Source organism: Toxorhynchites rutilus, chromosome 3, assembly GCF_029784135.1.
Source record: "Toxorhynchites rutilus septentrionalis strain SRP chromosome 3, ASM2978413v1, whole genome shotgun sequence".
NCBI lineage: Eukaryota > Metazoa > Arthropoda > Insecta > Diptera > Culicidae > Toxorhynchites > Toxorhynchites rutilus.
The window spans coordinates 202,870,882-202,894,164 of NC_073746.1; the positions used below are offsets into that span (position 1 = coordinate 202,870,882).

General features: G+C 37.3%; 1 protein-coding gene and 1 pseudogene across 3 annotated transcripts in view; both read left to right on the forward strand.

Moving 5' to 3' along the window:
- Positions 1–21,150, forward strand: part of LOC129777170 (protocadherin Fat 2) — a 74,637-nt gene extending 53,487 nt beyond the window's left edge. For all 3 annotated transcript variants that reach the window (XM_055783267.1, XM_055783265.1, XM_055783266.1), the window contains 2 exons: positions 6,886–6,998; positions 21,015–21,150. In XM_055783267.1, coding sequence (XP_055639242.1) covers positions 6,886–6,998; positions 21,015–21,068 — 167 coding nt within the window. In that variant the 3' untranslated portion in view covers positions 21,069–21,150. The remainder of the gene's footprint in view (positions 1–6,885; positions 6,999–21,014) is intronic.
- Positions 4,906–5,077, forward strand: LOC129780918 (U4 spliceosomal RNA; annotated as a pseudogene).
- Positions 21,151–23,283: the final 2,133 nt, after the last annotated feature.

Genomic DNA, 23,283 nt, shown 5'->3' on the forward strand with positions numbered 1-23,283 from the left:
CCGTGAAACAGTCAGCTGCTCTGAAACTCTCACATTAACACACCGAGCAACTCATGTTTGCACTGAAGATACCACACGAGGAAAAAGAGCAAGAACGAATGTTTCCATGCGTGAGCTGTGAGAATATTTCGGAGAGAGTCTAGAAATACTCTCTTGTCCTCTGAACGTAGTCTGTAAGCTGTATATTTGGTTCAGTAGCATATGAGATTCACGGGCCGGTTTGCCGTTGAATCATTCAGATTCAGAGATGATCACTGAGTCTGAGTGCAGATATTTGTTTTCTGTCCTTTCAAGTGCATTCCATTTGAGCCAGCTAGAACTAATCCTCCTTATTCTTCGCGGCGAATGACGTGAGATGGCTCAAGTGACTGCATTCCCGTAGGCGAATGGCGTGACTATAGTTCGTCACTAGGTTAGATTTGAAGTCGTGTCGTTATCGACTAGAGCGTCAAATAGGAGCTAAAAAGTAAAGGGGCTTCCAGAATAAAGTAGTAAACTTTGCAATCTCACGTCACTCGCCGCGCGGAATAAAGGGGAATATTTTAGAACTACATGCAACCCGTGTGTCGCATTTCTTTGAATTGTGCGTTCGTTAAATGTGCCTATTTTAAATGGCTCTTAAACAGGGCGTGCGTTGACTATGCTGCAGCTCATTTGTGTATTAATAATAGGCGTCATATTCAATTTGATGTTTTGCTTTCACTGTTCTGCAGCTTACTTAGCGAGTGGAATTCGCTAATTGGGTTGTATTTCCAGCCTAGTTAGCGATCGAGTATTGGATCGTCGACATTTTTTTAAACAGATTTAAAAGGCGTTTCATCATAGGCTGTGAATTTATGTAAAGATAATATGATGCTTCCGTTTTTCCTTTTTTCCTTTGTAATGTTTTTCACTTTCTGTTTAACCGTTTGAGTACGGGGCAATTTTTTTGAGCATGCGGATGAGCTTGGTTATATTTCTATGAATTGATGGATTGATGCAGACAAATTCTTAAACCCATCGAAACGTATATGAGTAATAAGCGATAGAGGGCCTGATCACGAACATCACTGCTACGTACGCTTCCACGTCACTTACACTTAACTTAATCTTTTTGTGGCTATAATCATTGTCACGGACAGTTGCGTGTAAAAATAAACTCCGTGAAGTGAAAGAGTTCATTCCCGTTTATAAGAGACATGTCCGTTGCATAATTTTAGGCGTTTGAACTTATGTCTGTTGCGGAATTTTGGACGTTTCACCGTTATGTAGGTAAAACTAATACAATGTATGAGATAATATTCCATTTAATTAAGCATACGTTTTAAAATGACAAGTTGTCGATTATACCTTGATGATGCGGTATTTCAATGACAACTATTTGGGCTCATCCGATGACTCATTTGTTTTGTGTATTAGTTTGCTGAATCAAACGCAGGTTCAAAGATGAGAAGGAATACTTGGTTGCTCGTGAATAATATAGTTACTTAACATATGAGAATGTAATTTTATTTTCTCTTTCTATAAATTTCTCTAGACATAGAACATGACTATTATGTATAATAATGAACATCCCTGTCTTTCTCGTTTGAATAGTGAGAAGCATTTAGCATAGGTCAAGGTAAGAATCATTTTGTAAGAACCATTTCTACAGTTTTGTTGAATAATAATACCTTCTTTAACCCATAGAAAACAACGATCAGTATAATCTGAGCTACTCCAATATGGGATTCTGAATTTCAATCCTTTTCTCCTTCCTATTCTCGAGTAATTTGATACACGGGAAACGAGATTTGATTTAATTGTTTAAACAAAAACTGGTTTACAGCATCGGTCAGAAACATAATCTTCATATGAAACAACTATTATAGCTTTTTAAATATTCTTTTATTCAAAGCATGTCTTCAAAACAATATCGTTGAAAATATTTATTGCGTAAAAAGTAAAAAAATAATGGCCTTATTTTTTATAACTATCGTGCGAATGTTTGCATTACAAAAACCTGCTCTACAGTGTTGGAAAAACTTAACGGTTATTCAATACTCAAAATATCAACAAATCAATAATATACATAATCAATCATAATTATCGTCCGAGTCCAAATAAACAAATTTATGTCCTCTGGATACGTTAGAATTTCGTCTAAAAATGTCACCAAGTGAGTAAATTGCTGTTTGTTTATCTTTTCTTTCTTAAACAAGACAAGACAAGATTCAAAATGTTAGCAAAAAAGCTAAATAAATACGAAATTAAACTTACTCCATTCCGCGTGACTAGCTTTCACCATCTAAAACACAAGTGATAATATACCTGTTCTTCTCCGTAACATGACAGTATCGTGGTATTCATAATAACACCGAGTTCATCAACGTTGTCACGACGGATGAACTCTTCTGGATTCTACATACACAGCTGTAATAAGATTGTATACAATTCACTTCGTTTTCACCGTGAAGTGTGCACTGTGCGACACTAGTAAATTAAGTCCGATTGAGCTGATATTTTGCATAGAGTAGTTTTTCGTGGGGATCAACATTTTTAATCAAGTTCGCTTTGAAAATTCGAGGGTCAATTTTTCCCATACATCCATTGGCACTCTAGTAATTATATTCTTACTTACAAAAAATTTTACGCCCTTGCGAACGTCCTTCCGGCAATTAACCGGAACATTCGCCATGGCGGATGAAAACATGCGTGTAGGCATGTTTTAGAGTTCTTTTTTCGTTTTATTTATCAATTTCTTCTCAGTTTTCGCGACAAAATTGTTGGAGTAGATCTTACGCTTCAGGTTTGCCCAGAAATTCTCGATGTCTCTCGATGGGTACCGCATCGATATTCAGCTCTAACAGTCGCTTCGCTTTCGCTTTCGCTTTCAGTGAGGTTTGAACAAGAGAAACTCTTTATTGGAGCTACTATTACTATGCAACTACCCTTGCTGCTGCGTTGCTACGCTGTTTTACACACACCTTCAAAATAAATTGTCAACGAGTCACTCAACGCGACCTCCTTAGTCCAACCTAAAACTTCCAACGGATATTTTATTAACGAAACTCTTCTTCTTCTTCGTCTCCAATGGCACTAACGTTCCTAGAGGAACTTCGCCGTCTCAACGTAGTATTACTTGCGTCATTTTTATTAGTACTTAGTTGAGATTTCTATGCCAAATAACATGCCTTGAATGCATTCTGAGTGGCAAGCTCTAGAATACGCGTGATCACAGTGCAAGTCGGAGGAAATTTCTTTGACGAAAAATTCCCCCGACCAGAACGGGAATCGAACCCGAACACCCGGCATGTTAGTTATGACGCTAACCACTCGGCCACGGGAGACGAAACTCAGCTATTGCGAATAATCATGGGTTGCTTCATACTCTCAAATATTGTTATATGCGGGCCTCTTTTAAAAGTTTGGAAGATCGCTATGAGCATAACCAAAACTTAGATGTTGAGCTCCATCCCTTCATCTTCTACCTTACATACTATATCAATGAAAATTTATCAGTTGCATATCAGTTGTTATTAGTAATGGAGACGATTATTGGGTACGTTAAAACAAATCTATTCTTAAGTTGGCATTGTAGAACGAAACGAAAATCCCTATCCCGTCCCAGATCAACTCACGTCCACGAATAATCCATGTCATGATCAATGTACATTGATTTGTATCATGCATCAACTCTGTAACACTGCACTTATTCGATTGTTCTTCGGCTTACCTGATGACCTATATTAGGGTGCCAATGAATGTATGGGAAAAAATCGACCCTAAAATTTCAAAAAGTTACCCTAAACAAAATATTCACCATCTCGAAAAAACACCCTATGCCGAATTTTAGCTCAATCCGACTCAAGGGAAGGTGGCGCAAAGCGGTCAAAGTTTAAGTTTTTTGAAAATCGACAAATCACCCAAGAGGGGAGTAAAGGAAATCGGGGTTTTCGAAAAAAAAATTCTATGCCAAATGTCTTAAAATTGCATTTTTTTTTTGACGTAGGACTACGTCTTTCTTTCTATACCGGGGTGTAAAATCAAAGTTTCGAAAACGAAAGCGTTACGCCAGAGACCGAGATTTTGAGCGTCCTAAACAATTGAACGAAATGGTATGATAAACACTTCATTTGAAAGATAAAATGTTTACGCGTTATATACCAAAAACTTGTTTCAATAGCCTTAAAATTGCTTTCACAACAGGCTATTGGAATCACCAATCGGTATATAAGCAAGCGCCGCTCGGAAATCCACTCAGTTATAGTTAAACAGCGATTGAGGTACCATCGCAGGAATGAATGGATGTTTCCCTAACACAGACGTAAACCATGGAGCCTGGGGAAATCGGCATTTCAAAATAGGTACAAGCAGCGGGTACTTTTGTATTCGTTTGCGTTTTTGCAAATCGGAATGTTTCCCTAACACAGACTTTAAAACCATGGAGCCTGGGGAAATCGGCATTATAAAATACATGCAAGCAGCGGACACTTGGGGAGAGCTTGGGGAAATTGGCATTGCAAATAAGAAGCAAGCTGCGAGTACTTTTGTACTCGCTTGTGTTTTTCTAAACCGGAATGTGTTTTCTCAACACAGATTCTGAAACCAATTAGTTGGGAAAATCGGCATTTCAGATCTCGGCAGTACTTTTAATACCCCCATGCATTTTTACACTCCGGAATGCGTTTTGCTAACACGGTCTACAAAAGCGGGTACAAATGCAATGCTTTGGCTCGGTTATTCAAGACTGCATGTCCCTTCATGTCGCCAGCTCATTGAACTTCATCACATACATACCATTTGATAATTTGACAAAATGTTGATAACCATTTGCTGCGATAACCACTATCATAATGCATGAATTAACTTAAATTGGAATTTGTTTGCAATTGAATTCGTGAATTGTTTCATTCATTCGCTAGTTTAATCAATAATTTAATCAACAGCTTTGCGCAGCGGCGATATCGTACCCAATGAGGAACATTCGAAGTGCGATTATTGCTAATTGAAAAAAACACAAATAATTACTAAGCCAACGGCAGTCCTACGTTAACCTGGCGGTTATATCATAGGTATAACCGCAAACTATAGTTTTTTTTGTCAAAAGTCGGCATTCTGGGACTGGGTTTTCTTGGAGTTTTTTTTGGAGTACGAAACAAAAGTATGATTTTGGTGCCAATAAAAATAGTTATCTCGATTTTGACGTGGGACTACGTCTAACCGGAATATATGGAGGGTAAAATGAAAACCTAAACACAGAACATGCAGGAAAAAATGAAAGATTTCGAATGCTTATAGCTCGAACATTTCGTACTGGATAGGAGAGATGTTTGCATCACTTGATAGGGAATATTTCTACGCATCTATCGCAACTAACAAAATGTTGTTTTTCATTAGATAAACAATTGAATAACTGTAAAATATTAGTCGTTATCTAAACGCCCTAACTGCATCGTTTTGATTGGCCCGATTTACGGTTTCCCTAACACAGCCATCAAAACCAAGCAGCCTTGGGGAAATCGGCATTGCAAATACATGAAAGTAGGGGGACTTTTGTTCTCATCGAAAAATGTTCCCTAACACAGACTTTAAAACCAAGCAGCGAAATCGGCATTGCAAACACACGAAAGAGCCTAGAGGCGAGTGAACTGAAAAGTTTAAACCCTCTTAAAGCCAAAAAGAAGAAAAAGAACACACGAAAGTAGGGGGAGCTTTTGTTCCCACCGAAATGTGTTCCCTAATAGAGATTTCCAAACCAAGGTGCCTGGAGAAATCGGTATTTCAAATTCATGCAAGTCGGGGGTAATTTTGTTCCGACTGGAATGTGTTTCCCTAACACAGACTTCAAATCCATGAAGCGTGGGGAAATCGGCATTGCGAATTCATACAAATCGGGGGTATTTTTGTTCCGATTGAAATGTGTTTCCCTAACACAGACTTCAAAACCGAGGTTTCTGGGGAAATCGGCTCTGCAAATAAATGCAAACTGCGAGTACTTTTGTCCTCGCTTGCCTTTGTGCAGAGTGGAATATGTCTGTCCTAACATGATCTTCTAAACTTAGGAACATGGGAAAATCGTGCAGCCACTAGAAGCGAATGAACTTCCCAGTTTCAAGCAAATTCGAGATTCGAGAAGTATGTACACTTTTGGGATGTAAACTTCAGAGGGAAATGTAAAATAAAATAATCGTTTGATAATTTTTTTTGGTCTTTATTGGAAAGATTTTCAGCCTTAGGCTGGTTCATCAAACGTTTGATAATTCTTCCGTACATATATTTTGTTCTAGTCATCATACCAAACGTAAAAGGTCCGTCATTAAATTTACTTGTAACGAAGAACAATCAATCACAATAAATGAATTGACTTTACACGGCATTTGTTCATTTTTTTCACTCACAGAGCAAATATATTGAACTCAATTGAATTTGGAAACTGTTTTATTCAATCAAGAATTTAATCAATACAAACGAATGATTGCTAAGCTAAGGTAGTTCCACGTGAACCTTGCGGTTATATCATAGATATAACCCACTCATTTTTTCATTCGGAACTTGCTACGAAATGTTGATTTGCATGATAATATACCCTAAGCAAAATATTAGCTCATTAGCAAATCCAGTCCCAGAATGCCGATTTTTGACAAAAAATTTTTTTCGAGATGACCCTAGATCTCGACGTTTTATGCAATTTAAAGACATTTGGCATCAAAAAACATTTTTCGAAAAACACGATTTCCTTTACTCCCCCTTGGGTGATTTTTCGATTTTCAAAAAAATTACGCCACTCTTCCTTATGTCCGATTGAGCTGATATTCGGCATAGGGTGTTTTTTCGAGGTGGTGAACATTTTTTATGAGGTAACTTTTTGAAATTAGAGTTGACCATTTTCATTGGCACCCTAACCTATATCCACCATATTTCCAGATATTATCTGCCGAACACAAAACAGCAATATTCCTAACCATCGAAGTAATGACTCAAAACAGGACTCCAGGTTGGATTCGGGCATTGGACCTATTCAAAGCAATCATGAAAAGGTGAGTTACATATTAGAGGCGAACTGTTTTGTTTAAAGCCTACCGAGGTAGGTGGTACTGTCTCCGCTTTCGTTTCTAGTGCTTCTCCACCTTTTTCTTCTTAGATGATAATAAAACTCCTAGACGAACTTTATCTTATCTTGGTTGTATTTTATTTACGTTATTTTAATTGGTACTGGATATTACCATGCCATGGGGCCGTCCACATACCACGTGGACAGAAAAATCACGATTTTAGACTCCCCCTCCCCCTCCGTGGACAAGCGTGGACATTTTCATACCCCACCCCCCTTTGTCCACGTGGACATTTTTCCTTTTTTAATAATTAAGGAAATAATTGAATTGCACCTGAATTCCATTTAAGTTTATTTTATTTCAAATTTTACTAGCTGTACCCTTCTGTGCCAGCTTTGCTGTGGCTCATTGTTATTGTACGGTAGAGAAATGAGTAGCATGACAAAGCACATGTTTCATTGAATTTTGAAATAATTTTGAGTAAACGAGATTTTTTTTGTTTTTCCATTATCAGCGAAAATATACAGGCTATCTAGTTTGCCAACACGGAAACTCGTAATGTAAAGGTAACCAGGTGAGGAACAATCCGCATCTGAATATAAACTACACAACTTCAAAGATTGATCTTGAGCGCTTTACTGATTGTGATTGCAAACCCCAATCGAATAAAAATAAGTGGGTTTAAAATTATTTTCAAATACAATTTTAGTTCAGGATTTTTTCAACACTTGCAATGAAATGTGTTGATATCACATATCTATATATATATAAGTTACATAACTTACGTTCGGGAAGTGATATATTTGAAATAAAAGAGATGTTGTTCTCTTGAAGCTAAAATACCAACTGATTTTTATTCATCATTACATTTTACTCCTAACTTCCTATTTCTACCTGTTTGTTCTATATTTCCCTATCGATCCTTCGATCCTTTTTATTGCTGCTATTATCGGCATTGTGTTGTGTTTTCCCTGAATGTGAGATACTGCTAATGATCTAAATCGTTTATTGCTATTTCGGTCCTTATTGTTCGTTGCTTATCTTTACTGTCTAACTACGGTGTGGCAAACATTGTCATTGTTTATTTAGGATCGTTTCCTTATTTTCTAAAAGTTCGAGAGCAACTGCTTGTTGTTGTTGTATCTGTTGTAGGGCTCTGAGTTGTTCGAGCGGGCACTGCTTATCTTCAGGTAAATTTGGAGTCGTGTTCATCCCAGGGTTGACACTTCGGGGGTTAAGGTTGGTCTCGTAGTTAACTACTCCCCCTTCGAGTGAGGAACGTCCCGTTTCGATATCTGATGCTTTTGAATAAGTTCTTGTGGCCGACAACTTGTTGTAAAGAATGAAACTGATTACAATGAGGCATGTAATTTACATGAGAGAAAATCCGCCGAAAAGACTCCAGAGTTTAAAATTAATGTGAACTTGCTTGAGGTAAACATGCTCCAGTTTATTTCTGTTGCTGATAGTTTCATTGTTGATTTTTTCTAATTCGTAGTTTTTATGGTGTTTCCAGTTGATTTTGAGATTGTGAAACGCTCTTTGGATGACGTTTGCTTCGCTTATTATCTCGGCATTCTTGAAACGTTGATTGTTAAACAATATCGTGCAGTTTCCAAATGAAATGAGGAAGTTTCAATTCAGGGTTCTATTATCTGGTCCACATGTCGTTTGTAGGATTTGGTTTTTGCGTTAGAAATCAGGATCGAATTTTCCGTGATAAGTTTCTGGGTCGTCTTGTTTTGCATTACATAGCTACATGTAGCCTGTCTTCCGTGAATCAACGAAGCTACGCATTCATCGCGTAACTCGTTCAGGAATGATGATTTCTGGACAAAATCTTCGGGTTTTGTTGTTGTGTAAAGATTGTTGTTCCTTTTAATTATGTAGGTTGGATTCTGGTGTAAGATACGGTTGTTGTTTACCAAGGGGTAAATTCTAATGATGTCTGATGTTGTATTTTCCAGCTGGGGAACATTAAGTATATATAAAAGTATATCGTCTCTCAGCGCCAATTTCGGGATTACAAATTGTAGAGCCTCATCCGGAAAATTTACTGCGACGCCTTGATCTTGCAACAGTGTCCTTATAGCGTTTATTTCTCTCAAAGATAGTATTTTGTTGCTAACAAGCGAGCTTTTTGATAAAGTTACTGCATCCTGGATACTGTCAAGAAGATGGTTGATGTTATCGATGTTTAATATTGTTGTTATCGTTTCAATTTCGTCCAATATAAGTTTGTTTGTGAAAGAATTCTCCACGATTTTATTGATAGTGTTGGTAATTTGTGAAACTCTTTCGCTTATTTGAAAATTAATCTTGAGCTGTTCATTGTTTTGGTTGATCAGTTCGTTCATTGTACAATTAATTATTCTCAGATCCTCTGCATCAGGTGTTCCTGCGATGAATTTGAATACTGTGCCAATGATGTCCCAACGTCTGTTTCGAGGTTTTCTGGATTTCAATCCGTAGAACGTTGTGTACAGTTGCTGAACTTTGTACTTGATGATGTTTGCAAGTGGATTTGTATTGGTTAATCTTTGATATGAAGTACTACTTAATGTATCAATCGTATTTTCGATTGTAGTTAAATTAATTGGATGGATGATCTTGATTATTCCTACTTGGACCTTACATTCTCTCTCTTTTATTAATAACGTTTTCTTCTTCTTTTAATTTTACTTTTATGAATTTTAATGTTTCTATAGTCTGTGAATGTTTTCCTATAATTTCGCTTGACCTTTTGTTTTCTATATTTTGGTTTTCGTTTAGATTTTATGCCTTGTGCTTTTTGGTAAACTATTTCATTTTCGTTTAGGACAGGTTCTTCCTCTCTTTTTAAATTGTGTCTTTCTCTTGTTTTTTCTTGATATTGTTGAATTTTATTTATGACTTCGTCGAAAATTTGGTTTCTGTTTTCTAAGATTCTATCTATGTTCAATGGGCGTTCATCGCCATCTTTGATACCAAAAAAGATCTCGATTGGTTTCAACTTTGTTGCTGAATGAATCGTGCTATTGTATAATGCAGTTGCTATTTTGTACAAATCTTTTGCTGACATATCGGTATATTTTTGTTTCATGCATAAAAAGATTTCGGTAAGAGTTGAATGAAATCGTTCTACGATACCATTCACCTCACTATGTCCAGAAGGTGTAAAATATGATTCAACATTCAGTCTTTGGAGAAGTCCTTGAATTTCTGGGGATTTGAAAGCAACCTCATTATCATAGACTATCATTTTAAGGGTTCCGTAAGTAGTGAGAAGTTTGGTAATGCCTTTTTTAACATCGGGTATAGAGCGGGATTTTAGAGGTATAAGGATAGCGTATCTTGACAATTTGTCAATGGCTGTTATAAAAAGATTCGGAGAGGAAATGTAGATATCAACATGAAGGATGTCTAAAGGTTTTTGTGGAATTGGGGTATCTGAAAAGGTTATTTTGTAGGGATTTCTTTCGTACTTACATTCAAGACAGGTGACACAAAAGTTGATAAATTTCTGTATCCTGTCTCTCATTCGAGGGAAGTAGAAATTTCTCGCAATTGCTGATTGGTTTTCTTCTATTCCTCGGTGGGCTCTGCCGTGTGTGGCTTCTATAACTCTATCTTGTTCTTCTATAGTGGTAAGGTCCTGCAATATGGATTGTGTTAATACAATTTTAAATGATTTTGCACGAGAGAAGTGGTTCCTATATGTTGCTTGTAGGGTATTTACCCATTCTTCCGGGCAAAGAATGCAGTTAACTCTTAAAGAATGCATATAGTCCCGAAATATCTTTATAGCTATAGAGACACCAAATGTTGCTCTCATCAAAGTGCGTCTTTGGACTCCTGGGAAAATTTGTTCTAATGTTTCAGTATTTCTATCTCCCTTCTTGATAAGAATTTGATGTTTGAAAAAGTTAAGTGGAGATTCGGTCATTCTTATAGGGATGTCATTGTCAGAATCTGTGGAACGTGCGGTTGATGCATCCGGTAACGATTCTGTTTCATTTGAATTTAACTCTTGAGTGACTCGCGATAACCCGTCGGCTACTGCATTTTGTTTGCCGGAACGGTATTGAATCTCGTAGTCGAATTCTTCCAGACGCAGTTTCATGCGTATGAGTCTGTCGTTTGGAGTTTTTAAATTGAATGCGTATGTCAATGGTTTGTGGTCGGTATATAACGTGAACTTCCGACCGTATAAGTATGGCCTGAAATATTTACATGCCCAATCAATGGCGAGGAGTTCTTTTTCAATGGCTGAATATTTTTCTTCGGTTTTGCTTAGGGTGCGTGATGCGAAGGCAATGGGTTTGTCTTTACCGATAGGGCCTTGGGATAAAACTGCACCTAATGCATAATTCGATGCATCAGTGGTAAGTATAAAGCGTTTGGAAAAGTCAGGGTATTGGAGGACATGGCTACTTGTTAAAATGTCCTTACAACGGTTGAAGGCTGAGATGAACTCACTTGTGTGTTTGATCTTCTCGCCCTTACGAAGCCGTTGCGTAAGAGGTTTTGCAATTTTCGCAAAATCTCTGATAAATTTTCTATAGTATCCGATTACTCCAAGGAACCCTTTTAGTTCCTTCTCGTTTTTCGGTATTGGCCATTGTTTAATTACGTTGATTTTTCCGGGATTGGGTTTCACTCCTTCAGAGGTTATTACATGTCCTAGAAACGCAACTTCTTTCTGAAGAAACTCGCACTTATCAACTTGTATCTTCATATTGAACTCTCTGAGGGTTTCTAGAATTAATTTCAGGTTTAACAAGTGCTCTTGTAGGCTAGTTGCGAAGATGATTATATCATCCATGTAAACTAAGCATCGTGTTCCAATGTGCTTTCTAAGAATGTTATCCATTACCCTTTGAAAGGTAGTGGGTGCATTCTTCAAGCCGAAAGGCATCCGAATAAACTCGTAGTGTCCTCCATCAACACTAAATGCTGTTTTACGAATGTCTTTTGAGTCGACTTCGATTTGGTGGAATCCTGATGTTAAATCAAGGGTGGAAAAATACTGACATTTTCCCAGTTTATCTAGTATATCGGTGATATTTGGGATCGGGTATCGATCGTCCACCGTTTTGCTATTAAGCTTGCGATAATCGATCACCAATCTCCATTTCCGTTGTCCGGAAGCATCAAGCTTCTTAGGTACAATCCAGACGGGCGAATTATAAGGGCTATCTGAAGCTCGAATAATACCTTGTTCTAGCATTTGATTTACCTGCTGCTGAACCTCCTCCTTCTGGCAAAATGGGTAGCGATATGTTTTCGAATAGACGGGAAGTTCATCCACAGTGTTAATGTGATGTCGAGTAGCGTTTGTAAATGTTAGTTTTTCTCCATCATTATAAAATACGTCTTGAAATTGGTGGAGAAGTTTGAAAAGCCTTTGCCTTTCTTCATTATTCAAATTTTCGTGTCGTATTTTGTTAAAAAGGTTCTTGTGCTCGTTTTGGGGCACGAGTGGATAGAAGGGTGACTGCGTTTCGAAGTTATTAATTTCAACTTCTATTAGGTCACAAATATTTATTTGTTTATTGTCTGAATCGTAGTTGTGTATCATGACATAAGCCTTCTGATCATGATAGTGGTATAGTCCAGCTAGTATACCAAGGGGCTATTGCTACTTCATGTTCAATCAAGAAATCGCCGTTTGGTTTCGAGGTAGGAATGGTAACTACTTGTGTTTCATTAGCGTTAAGTGTGATTGTGTCAGGAAATTTTTTGTGTAAGGGTATAGTAAAGCTTCCTATCTGTAATGAATTTGACGCGGTATCAATAATTGCATTTAATGACCGAAGGGTTTCAAAACCGATCAATCCATCGAAATAGTTATGAAATTTGAATAGAAAAAACTTTTGAGACGGAATATCCTCTGAAAATTTTGCAAATGTATTGAAAAGCGTAAATTCCTCGACGTCATGAGTTCCGTTGATATTTTTAATTTTATGTCTAGGGCCTCGATCTATGGCTGGTTTTGGGACAATATTTGGGGTGATATAGTTTTGATTTGCTCCCGTATCAATCAGTAATCGGAGCGGTTTCCGATTCTTAAGACTTATCTCAAGAAAAGGAAGAAAATTGTTTGCTAGTTTCCTGTCTGGTGGTCGAAGGCTGAATGAAAATTTAATTCTTCCGTCATATCTGGTTCTATGTTTTCTGGAGTGTTCTCGTATTCATTTGTATTGATTGGCATCACAATTGTTTCGTAATTTTGTTCTGAAGCACAGTGCTCTTGCGAGTGCTCATGACGCTGTTCGTAATTTTTATATTGCGTAGTTTCGCAATTGTTTAATTGAGCTCCCCACTTTTGAAAAGGTACTTGTTGTTTGGGCTGTCCTGATGGATCAGATTTAATATATGGAATTGTTTGTTTTTGAAACTGGGGATTTGGATGGAATGACCTTTGGAATTGTGTGTTTTGAAAAGAAGGTTTCTGGTATTGTAGATTCTGAGAGGGTTGCCTTTTGAATGATGGTTGGGAAAAGTGGAGTGGGGCTGGGTATTTATTATTTTGCCAAGTGTTATACTGCGGCATTGTTGGTCTAAAAGCTGTTTTTTGTGGTGCTACTACTGTTTTATTGTTCCTTTCCTTTTTTCGTTGAGCCGCGTTAAATTGTTCGGTAGCACTTTGACGTGCTTCGTTCAAATTTCCTGGACGCGACACTCTAACGAGTGTCGAATACGGTTCTCTTAACCCGTCCACGAATGCATTAGTTATCATACATTCGTAATTTTCTGTCAGGGTTCTAGCGCAAATGCGCATTTCCTGATGCAACAATATTTTTGCAGTGATGTCGGCTAGTAGCTCTCGACATTCATTATAAAATTCCTCTATAGTTTTTGAATTTTGTTGCAAATAATTTATTTTGGTGGTTAGGGTGCTTAAGTCCCTTTTATCTCCAAAGTATTCTTCGAGTGTTTGTTTTATTTCAAGCCAATCAGTGGATGTGTGGTTCTGCACCAACACGTCATTGGCTTTATCAACAACTTTATCTCGAATAATGCTGTACCATAAGGGTAAAGCTCTATTCTGCTCTTCTGGCGTGGGACACAGTTTTTTAGCAAACTCGAGTTTGCTATCTACTGAATTGAGCCAGGATGAAAGGGTTTTAGGGTCGCCGTTGTAGGAGGGGATCATCTTGATCGCGTCCGGTACTCGGGATCCATCAAATTTTGTTGCCATAATCATCCCTAATGAGCTAGTAGGGGGCGATTGGCCATTATTTCCGCTAGTTGAAGCAGTGATTGCCTCCAACCCGGCGATTTTTGTTCTCTGAAGTTCCAGTTGAGCTAGAAGCTCGTCAATCCTTTTCTGGATTTCGTCGGCCATTTTTCTTGTAATCATAAACTAATTGGTTGGCACTAATTACGTTTTTACGCACTTATTCACGACCGGTATTCAATTTAGCTAGAGAGAATCACTCTTTCTTCTCTTGTTACTCTTATTTATGGTCGGAATTCAACTTTTTGTTTCTTATCCTAGTGTTAGTTGGAATGAAATTATTATCTATAGCGGATGGCGTACCTTTGCCAGGTAGCCGGATAGAAAAGAGGGAAGCGAAAGATTTGTAAGAAAACCCTTTGGGTGACTGCCATACAAATGAAACACAAATTTCTGAAGTACTCGAGAATTAATCAAGCAAACGAAACCAAATTTGGCATGTGGAAGTTTTAGGATGCAATAAATATTTCTATGGACACTCCTCCCGCTCTCTAAGGGTGGGCTGTCATACAAATGAAACACAAATTTCTACATAACTCTTAAACTAATCAAGCAAATGGAGCCATATTTGGCATGTGAAGGTTTACGGGGCACGAATCGTTTCTATGGTGAATACACTCCTCCCCCTCTCTAAGGGGTGCTGCCATACAAACGAAACACAAACTTCTGCATAACTCGAGAACTAATCAAGCACAACTTGGGATGTGAGGGTTTTTGAGTATGAGAAATGTTTCTATAATGGTATGACACCCCTCGTTCCTCTGGAATGAAATAGTTAGAAACACTAGGAATTTTATAGTAAAAGGTAAATTCAACGGGGTCGAATAGAAAATCAATCAATGAACAGTTCTGCGATTGGATTCATGAACTTGCTCATAGTAATAAAACGTGAATGTTTGAAGGTATTGATAACAAAAAACAAATTTTTGGCGGGACGAAGTTTGCCGGGTTAGCTAGTAATACATATATACAATGATGTTAATTTGAGTTCTCAGCTTCATTTCAGAAGTGTACTTATTCCATCTGGAAATCGAATGAAAAATAATTTTTTTCTTTTTGGATTATGCATATTTCATGACATAACGATCGCATAGCAAATCGACGGGCAGTTTTGAAATGTTCTATACAAGACCCAGTTATTGCTCTGACAAATGCATCGTTTTATGACAGAATTACAGCGTTCAAAAACCCACTCAAAATTTTCGATGCCGCATTCTGGTCCATTTGTTATTTATTTTATTTTGTTGAGTGCAGATCTTTGTCCACTCCGGAGTATGATTGATCACAGCAAATGCCGATTCATCTTCACTCTGGATCTCCGAATCACCTTTAGTCGCTAGCCCAATACGAAGCATTTTCCGCCATAGTTCGGAGAATTTTCAGAGGGTATTGAAAGCGTATTGAAATATTTTATTATTTTTAAAATTTTTATCGATTCTGCAATTGCTTTGTTACTTTGGACGTATCGAGCGTCAGAGGAAAGTGGCGTCCGAATAACAGTCGAGTGCTTAAAATTTGAATCTGTACATTGGACATTTTTTGTATCGGTGATAAAAAGGTTAAAAGGATAGATACTTGAACGATTGTTTTCTCAAAGCGTTCAATGATTGAGAACTAATAGTGTGCATCCATTAACTCGATTTGTTTACATTTGTTACTTAGGACCTTTTAAAAGTTACGTGATAATTCATTAACCCTTTGCGGTCATATTTCTGCTCTCAGCCACCACAGCGAGGAATTATACTGAATACTTTATCCAACCACATGCAATAATTTACACTTCTTTTGTACGAATTTTAATGTCTAGTGAATTTGATCACGAATTAATACGCAGTTTCTATGGATAATAGGTAACGGTACTCGATGTAAACAAAATGTTATTAGCGTGGAGAGATAAGAGGATCATAGGAAATTATGATGACTAGTGGTGCATGGATTATTTTACGCAAATGTAAATATTGAATCCTAGGAATTGATAAAATTCCAATACTTTGAAAAATTGTAAGTTTTCGAGAAAAATAATAGAAAAAAATGGTTTTACACGTAATTCTGCATGCAAAACTAACGGGTGTTAAATAAAAAATGAGATTTTTTTCAATCACATATAAAAAAAATGTTTTTTTTCATCGATTTCAGTATTTTTTATTAATAACATAATGTATTTTCTTCAAAAAAATGTCAGTGAATGTTTGAGTAAAGGCCGTGGTCTGCTGTTCGACGCAACTTTGTCGCGATGCTCTCACAAGAACGTTGTACGGCACTTACGTCCATTTTCCGGATACAATTCCGTATTCTTGTAGTCAGTTGCTTCGTGTCCTTGGCCCTCCAATTGTTTTTATACACTAGGGCACTGAGTGAGTCAAAGAAATCCTCTATTGGGCGGCACTGGGGCAAGTTTGTAGTTTGTTGGGTTACGATCTTTCGGCACGAACGGTATCTTTTTCTCCTCAAGATACGCTAGCATCTTCTTGGCGCAATGGGAAGACGCCTTGTCCGGCCAGAAGACGTACTTCCCTTCCGCGTGATGCTCGTTCAGGAAAGGCAGCAGGATTTTATCGAGGCACTCTTCTCGATAGATTTGTTGGTTGATTACCAGACCGCTCGGCTTAAACCAAGGCTTTGAAATGCGCCGGTCGGAAATGGCGATGTACAACATAACCTTTTTTTCAAACTTGTGCTTGAACTTGTATTTCACTTCAGGCGGTGTGGATGACTTGTCGCTGGAGTAGTAATTATCATTTCCTGGAATATGCGTTTTGGACAGCGGAAAATAGCTTTCGTCGTCCAGAACGAAAGACGTCCCGCGGTATTTTTTGGTCATCCACCGACACTGTGATTTAACCGTCTCAATCTGCTCCTCCGTGTACTCCGGCGACCTCGTCTTCTTCCTTCCATCGATTCCTTCCATCTTGAGGGTCCGATGGATCAATACGTGGGAGCAGCCATATTTCCGACCGGCGTCACGCAGGCTGGTTGCGTCCTTGTTGTCAAACAGCTTCTTTAACGATGTCTTCCTCTGCTTCGTCATTATCGTCACCGGACGACCACTTCCGACCTTCCGCTCTACGTTCAGGGAACCCAGGATACGATATACCGTACTAACAGGTACATTTTCTTCCTTAAAATATGCCACCGTGAACTTTTGACGTAGGACTACGTCTTTCATTTCTATACCGAGGTGTAAAATCAAAGTTTCGAAACCGAAAGCGTTACGCCGGAGACCGAGATTTTGAGCGTTAATAGCTCCTGAACAACTGAACGAAATGGTATGATAAACACTTCATTAGAAACATAAAATGTCTACGCATTATATACTTGTTACTTTTTGATCCAAAAACTTGTTTCAATAGCCTTAAAATTGTTCTCGAAACAGGCTATTGAAATCACCAACCGGTATATAATCAGGAGGAGAGTGATGCCACAAACGGTTTCCCGGGAAGACATCGCTACACACACACATACACGCGCAGAATTCTTTCCGTTTGGATGCCATTCAGCATCGAGAAAGTTCCGGAAAGATCTAATCATTGCTGGAAAATAATCTGCCAGTTCCTCTGGGAATTTAAAAATACATTCACGTGAAAGAGTTTATTTTAATGTTTTCTATCCATGTAACACTGTGACCAAATATTTTTCAATCAAGTGCTATTAACAGGTAGTTATCGAGTAAGTATTAACCACTGGTGGGCTTCCAGTATCGAGGAAAATGTGGAAATATCTAATCGTTGCTGGAAAATAATCTGCCAGTTCCCCTTGGAATTGAAAATTACATTCAAGCGTTCATTTATTTTAATGTTTTCTATCCCTAAAATATCCATATAATACATTTGGTTTTGTGATTTGTCAACCAAGTGCAGTTAGCAGGAAAGCTTCTGAAGATTATTCTTCAGAACAAGGTTTATTTTAATGTTTTCTAACTATGTAACACAGCGATCAAATATATTTGATTTTGTAATTTTTCAACCAAGTGTAATTAGCAGGAAAGCTTCTGAAGATTATTCTTCCCCATCAGTAGGATATTTCCGTATCCAATATTGTATGCGCACGCAATCGATTATTGCTCAGTCGTTTCGAGCTCAGAAAGTTCATTCCCCTCTAGTTTGCCTTCCAAATTGCCATCGTAAACCACACCTTCTCTCGATTCAATCACACACAAAAAGCATACTTAAGCGATATTCTAGTTGTGAGACGCATTCATTTTTCGTGAGGATATCGACAAGGCAACATCGTTGCCTAACGCGCTGGAGGAGGTGGACGGCGAAGGATCGACACATACACGCGCGGAATTCTTTCCGTTTAGATGCCATTCAGCATCGAGAAAGTTCCGGAAAGATCTAATCATTTCTGGAAAATAATCTGCCAGTTCCTCTGGGAATTTAAAAATACATTCATGTGAAAGAGTTTATTTCAATGTTGTCTAACCATATAACAGCTTCTGAAGATTATTCTTCAGAACAAGGTTTTTCGTATCCTATATTGGATGCATAAAACCTTGTGCCTCCAACGTAACGCTCTCGTTTTCGAAGTCCCCCAAATATTCATTTATTCATTCATTCAGAATGGATTTTGATTCAACTTCAAACAAATGATCTCTAAATCAACGATAGTCCTACGTCACCCTTGCGGTTATACCATAGATATAACCCACTTCCTGTTTTTTCCTTGCTGGAAATGCGTTTCGTAGAACCGTACAATGCGTTCGCGGAGCACGTGCTGTTTCGACACCATCTTTGCTTTGACTAAATTCAAACTAGCAAAACCAAACACGCCTACTGTTTCTAGGGAGCTCAAAGAGCAATTTTCTTGGAGAAAGAAAATTTTACGCTCTTTATTTGAGTTACTGAAAGGTATTGAAAAAATTCTCATTTTTTATTTAACACCCGTTATACAAACATTTTTATTCTAACACTAACTGTTCACGAGTTAGAAAAAAATCTATAGAAAATTATATTTGATGAAAAAAATATATTCGTAATATCATGAAAACTCAACCATTATAGAGTTCTCGCATAATTTTTGAAAAGGTCCTATGTAACAAATGTAAACAAATCGAGTTAATGGATACACGCTATTAGTTTTCAATCATTGAATGCATTACAAAAACAATCGTTCACGTATCTATCTTCTTCATCTTTTTATCGCCGATGAAAAAAAATTCAATGTATAGATTAGGATTTCAAGCACCCGGCTGTTACTTCGGACGCCACTTTCCATTGCCCAGACTAACAAAGCAGTCAAAACAACACGAAGTCGTACATCGGTCGTTTTGAGTTTTTGTTTCTTTCGGGTGTTGTTATCCATTTCAGTGCAATTCAACGAGTGATAACAATGATAATCTGTCTTTAGAACAAAATGCTGATATTAGGGTTGTCGTTTAGTAGTTAGTTTAAAATTTTTGTCATGCAACGTAATAAGACCAATGTGCAAACGTGAGCAGTCAAAACGACCAATCTCAAATCACGGAACAACAGTTACGATTGGTTTTTCAGAGTTATTCTTGACTGCTAGTGGTGAAAGTAGCGATAAAGATCGATAGCTTTTCGGGTCTTCTCGAGTTGACGAAAATGTTACATTGGAGTGTAATGTTACGAATCGTTTGTTCTGAGAGTCGCGCAGGATTTTGTACTTCTGATACGATTGCGATTAAATGCTCCTCTAATTTACTCCAAACTTTGAAAAATCGGCTAGAAAAAACGGTTGAACGTATCAATATGAAACGATTACAGATGTTTAGGGAATACACGGCTAAAAATTTGCCTGGAAACATTAGAACTTACTGCGATATTTGCAGAACTACAGTCGATTTTGTAAAGCACTATGAAAATCCTGTTTTGATCCTTTTTTAAATCAATACAAAAAAGTTTAATAATTTTTTTTCGTCGAAGTAACAAAATATCCTTGTGCAGAATTTATTGGAGTTTTCAAAACTGCCTTTCGATTTGCGGTGCGATGGCTGTTGATTGAATTATTCATCATCAAAGACGAAGCGATAATTTTTCATTCAAAAAAAAGCTGATTGATTAGGTTATATGGATTTGCTGTTGAGTTGGTTGGCAAAAAATTGTGTTAGTCCAGAATATTCTTGAAAAAACTAAGAAAAATTGATTTTTCATTTCTTCCCGATATTATTGCCTACTACACCTACACACATCAAGATAAAAATATGTACGTAAAATATTCTAATACCTGAAAGTTGTAGCTTCAAAATCATGTGCCTCCCATCGATATATGTTGATTTTTCACGAAGATACAGCATGTCAAAAATCACTTAAAATTTCCGACTTCGCACTCTGTTCCTCTAATTTTTTTGGCGAGTGTATTTGAAAACATATTTATTCTTCGTGTCCACGTGGACATAGTCTCTACCCTCTCCCCCCTCTCCGTGGACAAGCGTGAACATTTTGATACTACCTAGCCCCCCCCCCCATAAAGTTGTCCACGTGGTATGTGGACAGCCCCCATGTGCGAATACATGGTGTAAAGTGCGCTACACATACAACGTTCCGTCACCGTAAAGTCAACGTAAACGAAAGAAATGTCAAATATTCTGTCACGGAAATCGTACGGTCACATTCACATATACCTGCAACGGCAAAATAAGCCCAAGAGAACGGTGACGGTGACGGGACGTTGTATGTGTAGTGCACTTAAGTTGGAAGAACTTTTTGACGAAAAAACCACCGACCAGAACGTTTTACTCCATTTGTTTTATAAACTATTCAATCTCGCTTGTATGTGCCATAATAATGTATGCTTCCATCTTTCTTTTACTTTTACAGATTCAATATGACAGCGAACAAAGTGGAAGATGTTACTTGACTGTATATTTTTGAACATTGTTACATTTGCTTGCATTAAATTTATATAAATTAGCTTAGGTTTAGAGAAATTTTGTAATAAAATCAGTACAATATATTCCCAACTGTTGTGTAATTGGTCAATGATACAGGTATCCTTATGTGTATGTTAACCCTCTACAACCCAACCCCGCCTTTAGGCGGGCTTCACGGAATTTTTTTTCAATTATTCAGATATTATTTTCAATGTTGAACAACACTAGCACGTCTTCAAAATACTTTCTATCATACATCTATCATATAAACACATTGGTTTTTCTGTTGACTGCTTTCTGCTAGGAGTTTTTTATTCGAGATAAAAGTGGAAAAAAATATTCAGATTTCGGTCGCGCATTCCAAACGTAAAACAAACACACTTTTTGAACATTTCACTGGTGAAAAAATTGTTCTGTAAGTTTATTTTGATTAGTATTTCACGTTCGACATCAAGTTTTGTTGTTATGGTAACAGAAAATTACAGTTTTTCGGTAAAAACTATAACCCGCCTTGAGGCGGTGTTGGACGTAAAAATAATCCGACTCCTGCTGAAGTGTGACCTACTAAAAATTAACATCGGAAGTTACTGGAGCCGCTGACAAAACTAATCCGATCCGAAGTCTACTGAATTTAAAAACAAAAAAAATTGTTTTTGAGATCCTCATTTAAATATTTATTTACCGAACTTTCGGACTAAGGTTACGTAATTCTATCAAGCTCAGATGTTTGCAAAACTCTCGGTCGACCACGTTTGATCACCACAAAGAAACCATCTATTTCGAAGCGAGCGTATGATCCATCCTCTGATGTCAGGCATGATAGAATGGATCATTTTCCAGATACTCCGGAAAAACCCCGAGATACACATCGGAAACGCAAGTCATATACCTTAAATGCGACGTCAACTTACACCTGCAGCCAAACCAGAATTGTTCTTATGTCTTCCATCATAAGGAATAACTACTACTTTTCTTTCGACCAGGTTACTGGTTTTGTGGTATAAATAAAAAATCCGTGTCTTTAAAAAATTGCCGTCATGTTTTTCGATTTTCTCATCAAAAATATGATCTACTATAGCTTATTCAAACAAATAAAAAAAAATGCAATGGGTCGTATCTAGGACACGACCGCAGTTTCCGACGTAGAACTAGAAAATTATATTTTTTAATCCACCTGTTCATCACTTCGGATATTATTCTAGAATGCATCGAAATTTTTGAAATAAAATTTTAGCCATTCAGTTTTTAATTACTTCATGCATGCGACTCAGAATCGTCGAAACCTATCAGCACATTTTATTTACTTAATTCCATCCTCACCTTACGATTGAACTGCACTGTCAACTCGCATCAGACTTCCTACTTCTCACTCAGATATCGATAACAAACTATACACACTTTTTTTCCTATATTCCGCTTTTGCTGGAATTTGGAGGCATACTTCCATGATAGATACGTTTTATCTAAATAAATGCAGTGTATATTCAAAAAATATTTAGTATATTCTATATTCTAAAATTTTGGATATTCTTCTGTATCCGCACTTACACAAAAATTACTCGTGTGCACCTTCTTTGTCGTAGCACACTTTGCTACAGACAGCTTCCCCTTTTTTGTATCGACCTGTGCGTGTATATTAGGATGCCAATGAATGTATGGGAAAAAATCGACCCTAAAGTTTCAAAAAGTTACTCTATACAAATGTTGAAAATCGAAAAATCACCCAAGGGGGGAGTAAAGGAAATCGGTGGTTTCGAAACAAAATGTTATGATGTCAAATCTCTTAAAATTACATGAAACGTCGAGATTTAATGTCATCTCGATTTTTTTGTCAAAAACTCAGGGACTTTTTTCGGAGTACGAAACGAAAAGTATTTTTCATACGGAATTTGCTACGAAGTGTTGATTTGCACGATAAACCGAAACCGAAAACCGAAAAATCACCGGAAATTGGGGTTTAAATAAATTGGCGGTGGTCTTAAAATTGCATGACACGTCGAGATTTACAGTTATCTAAAAAAAAAAAAATTATAAGAGGTTGTGTTCAAGACACGACATTGTTGACGTAGAACTACGCCGTAGTTTATTTCAAGTTGCTTGTTTATAACTGCGGATATTATTTTATAATGCTACGAAAATTTTGAAATAACCATTCTACCAGTTTGGTCGTCCTGAATTTTTTTTTATTTTTGAATCATTTGACGATAGTAATTTGA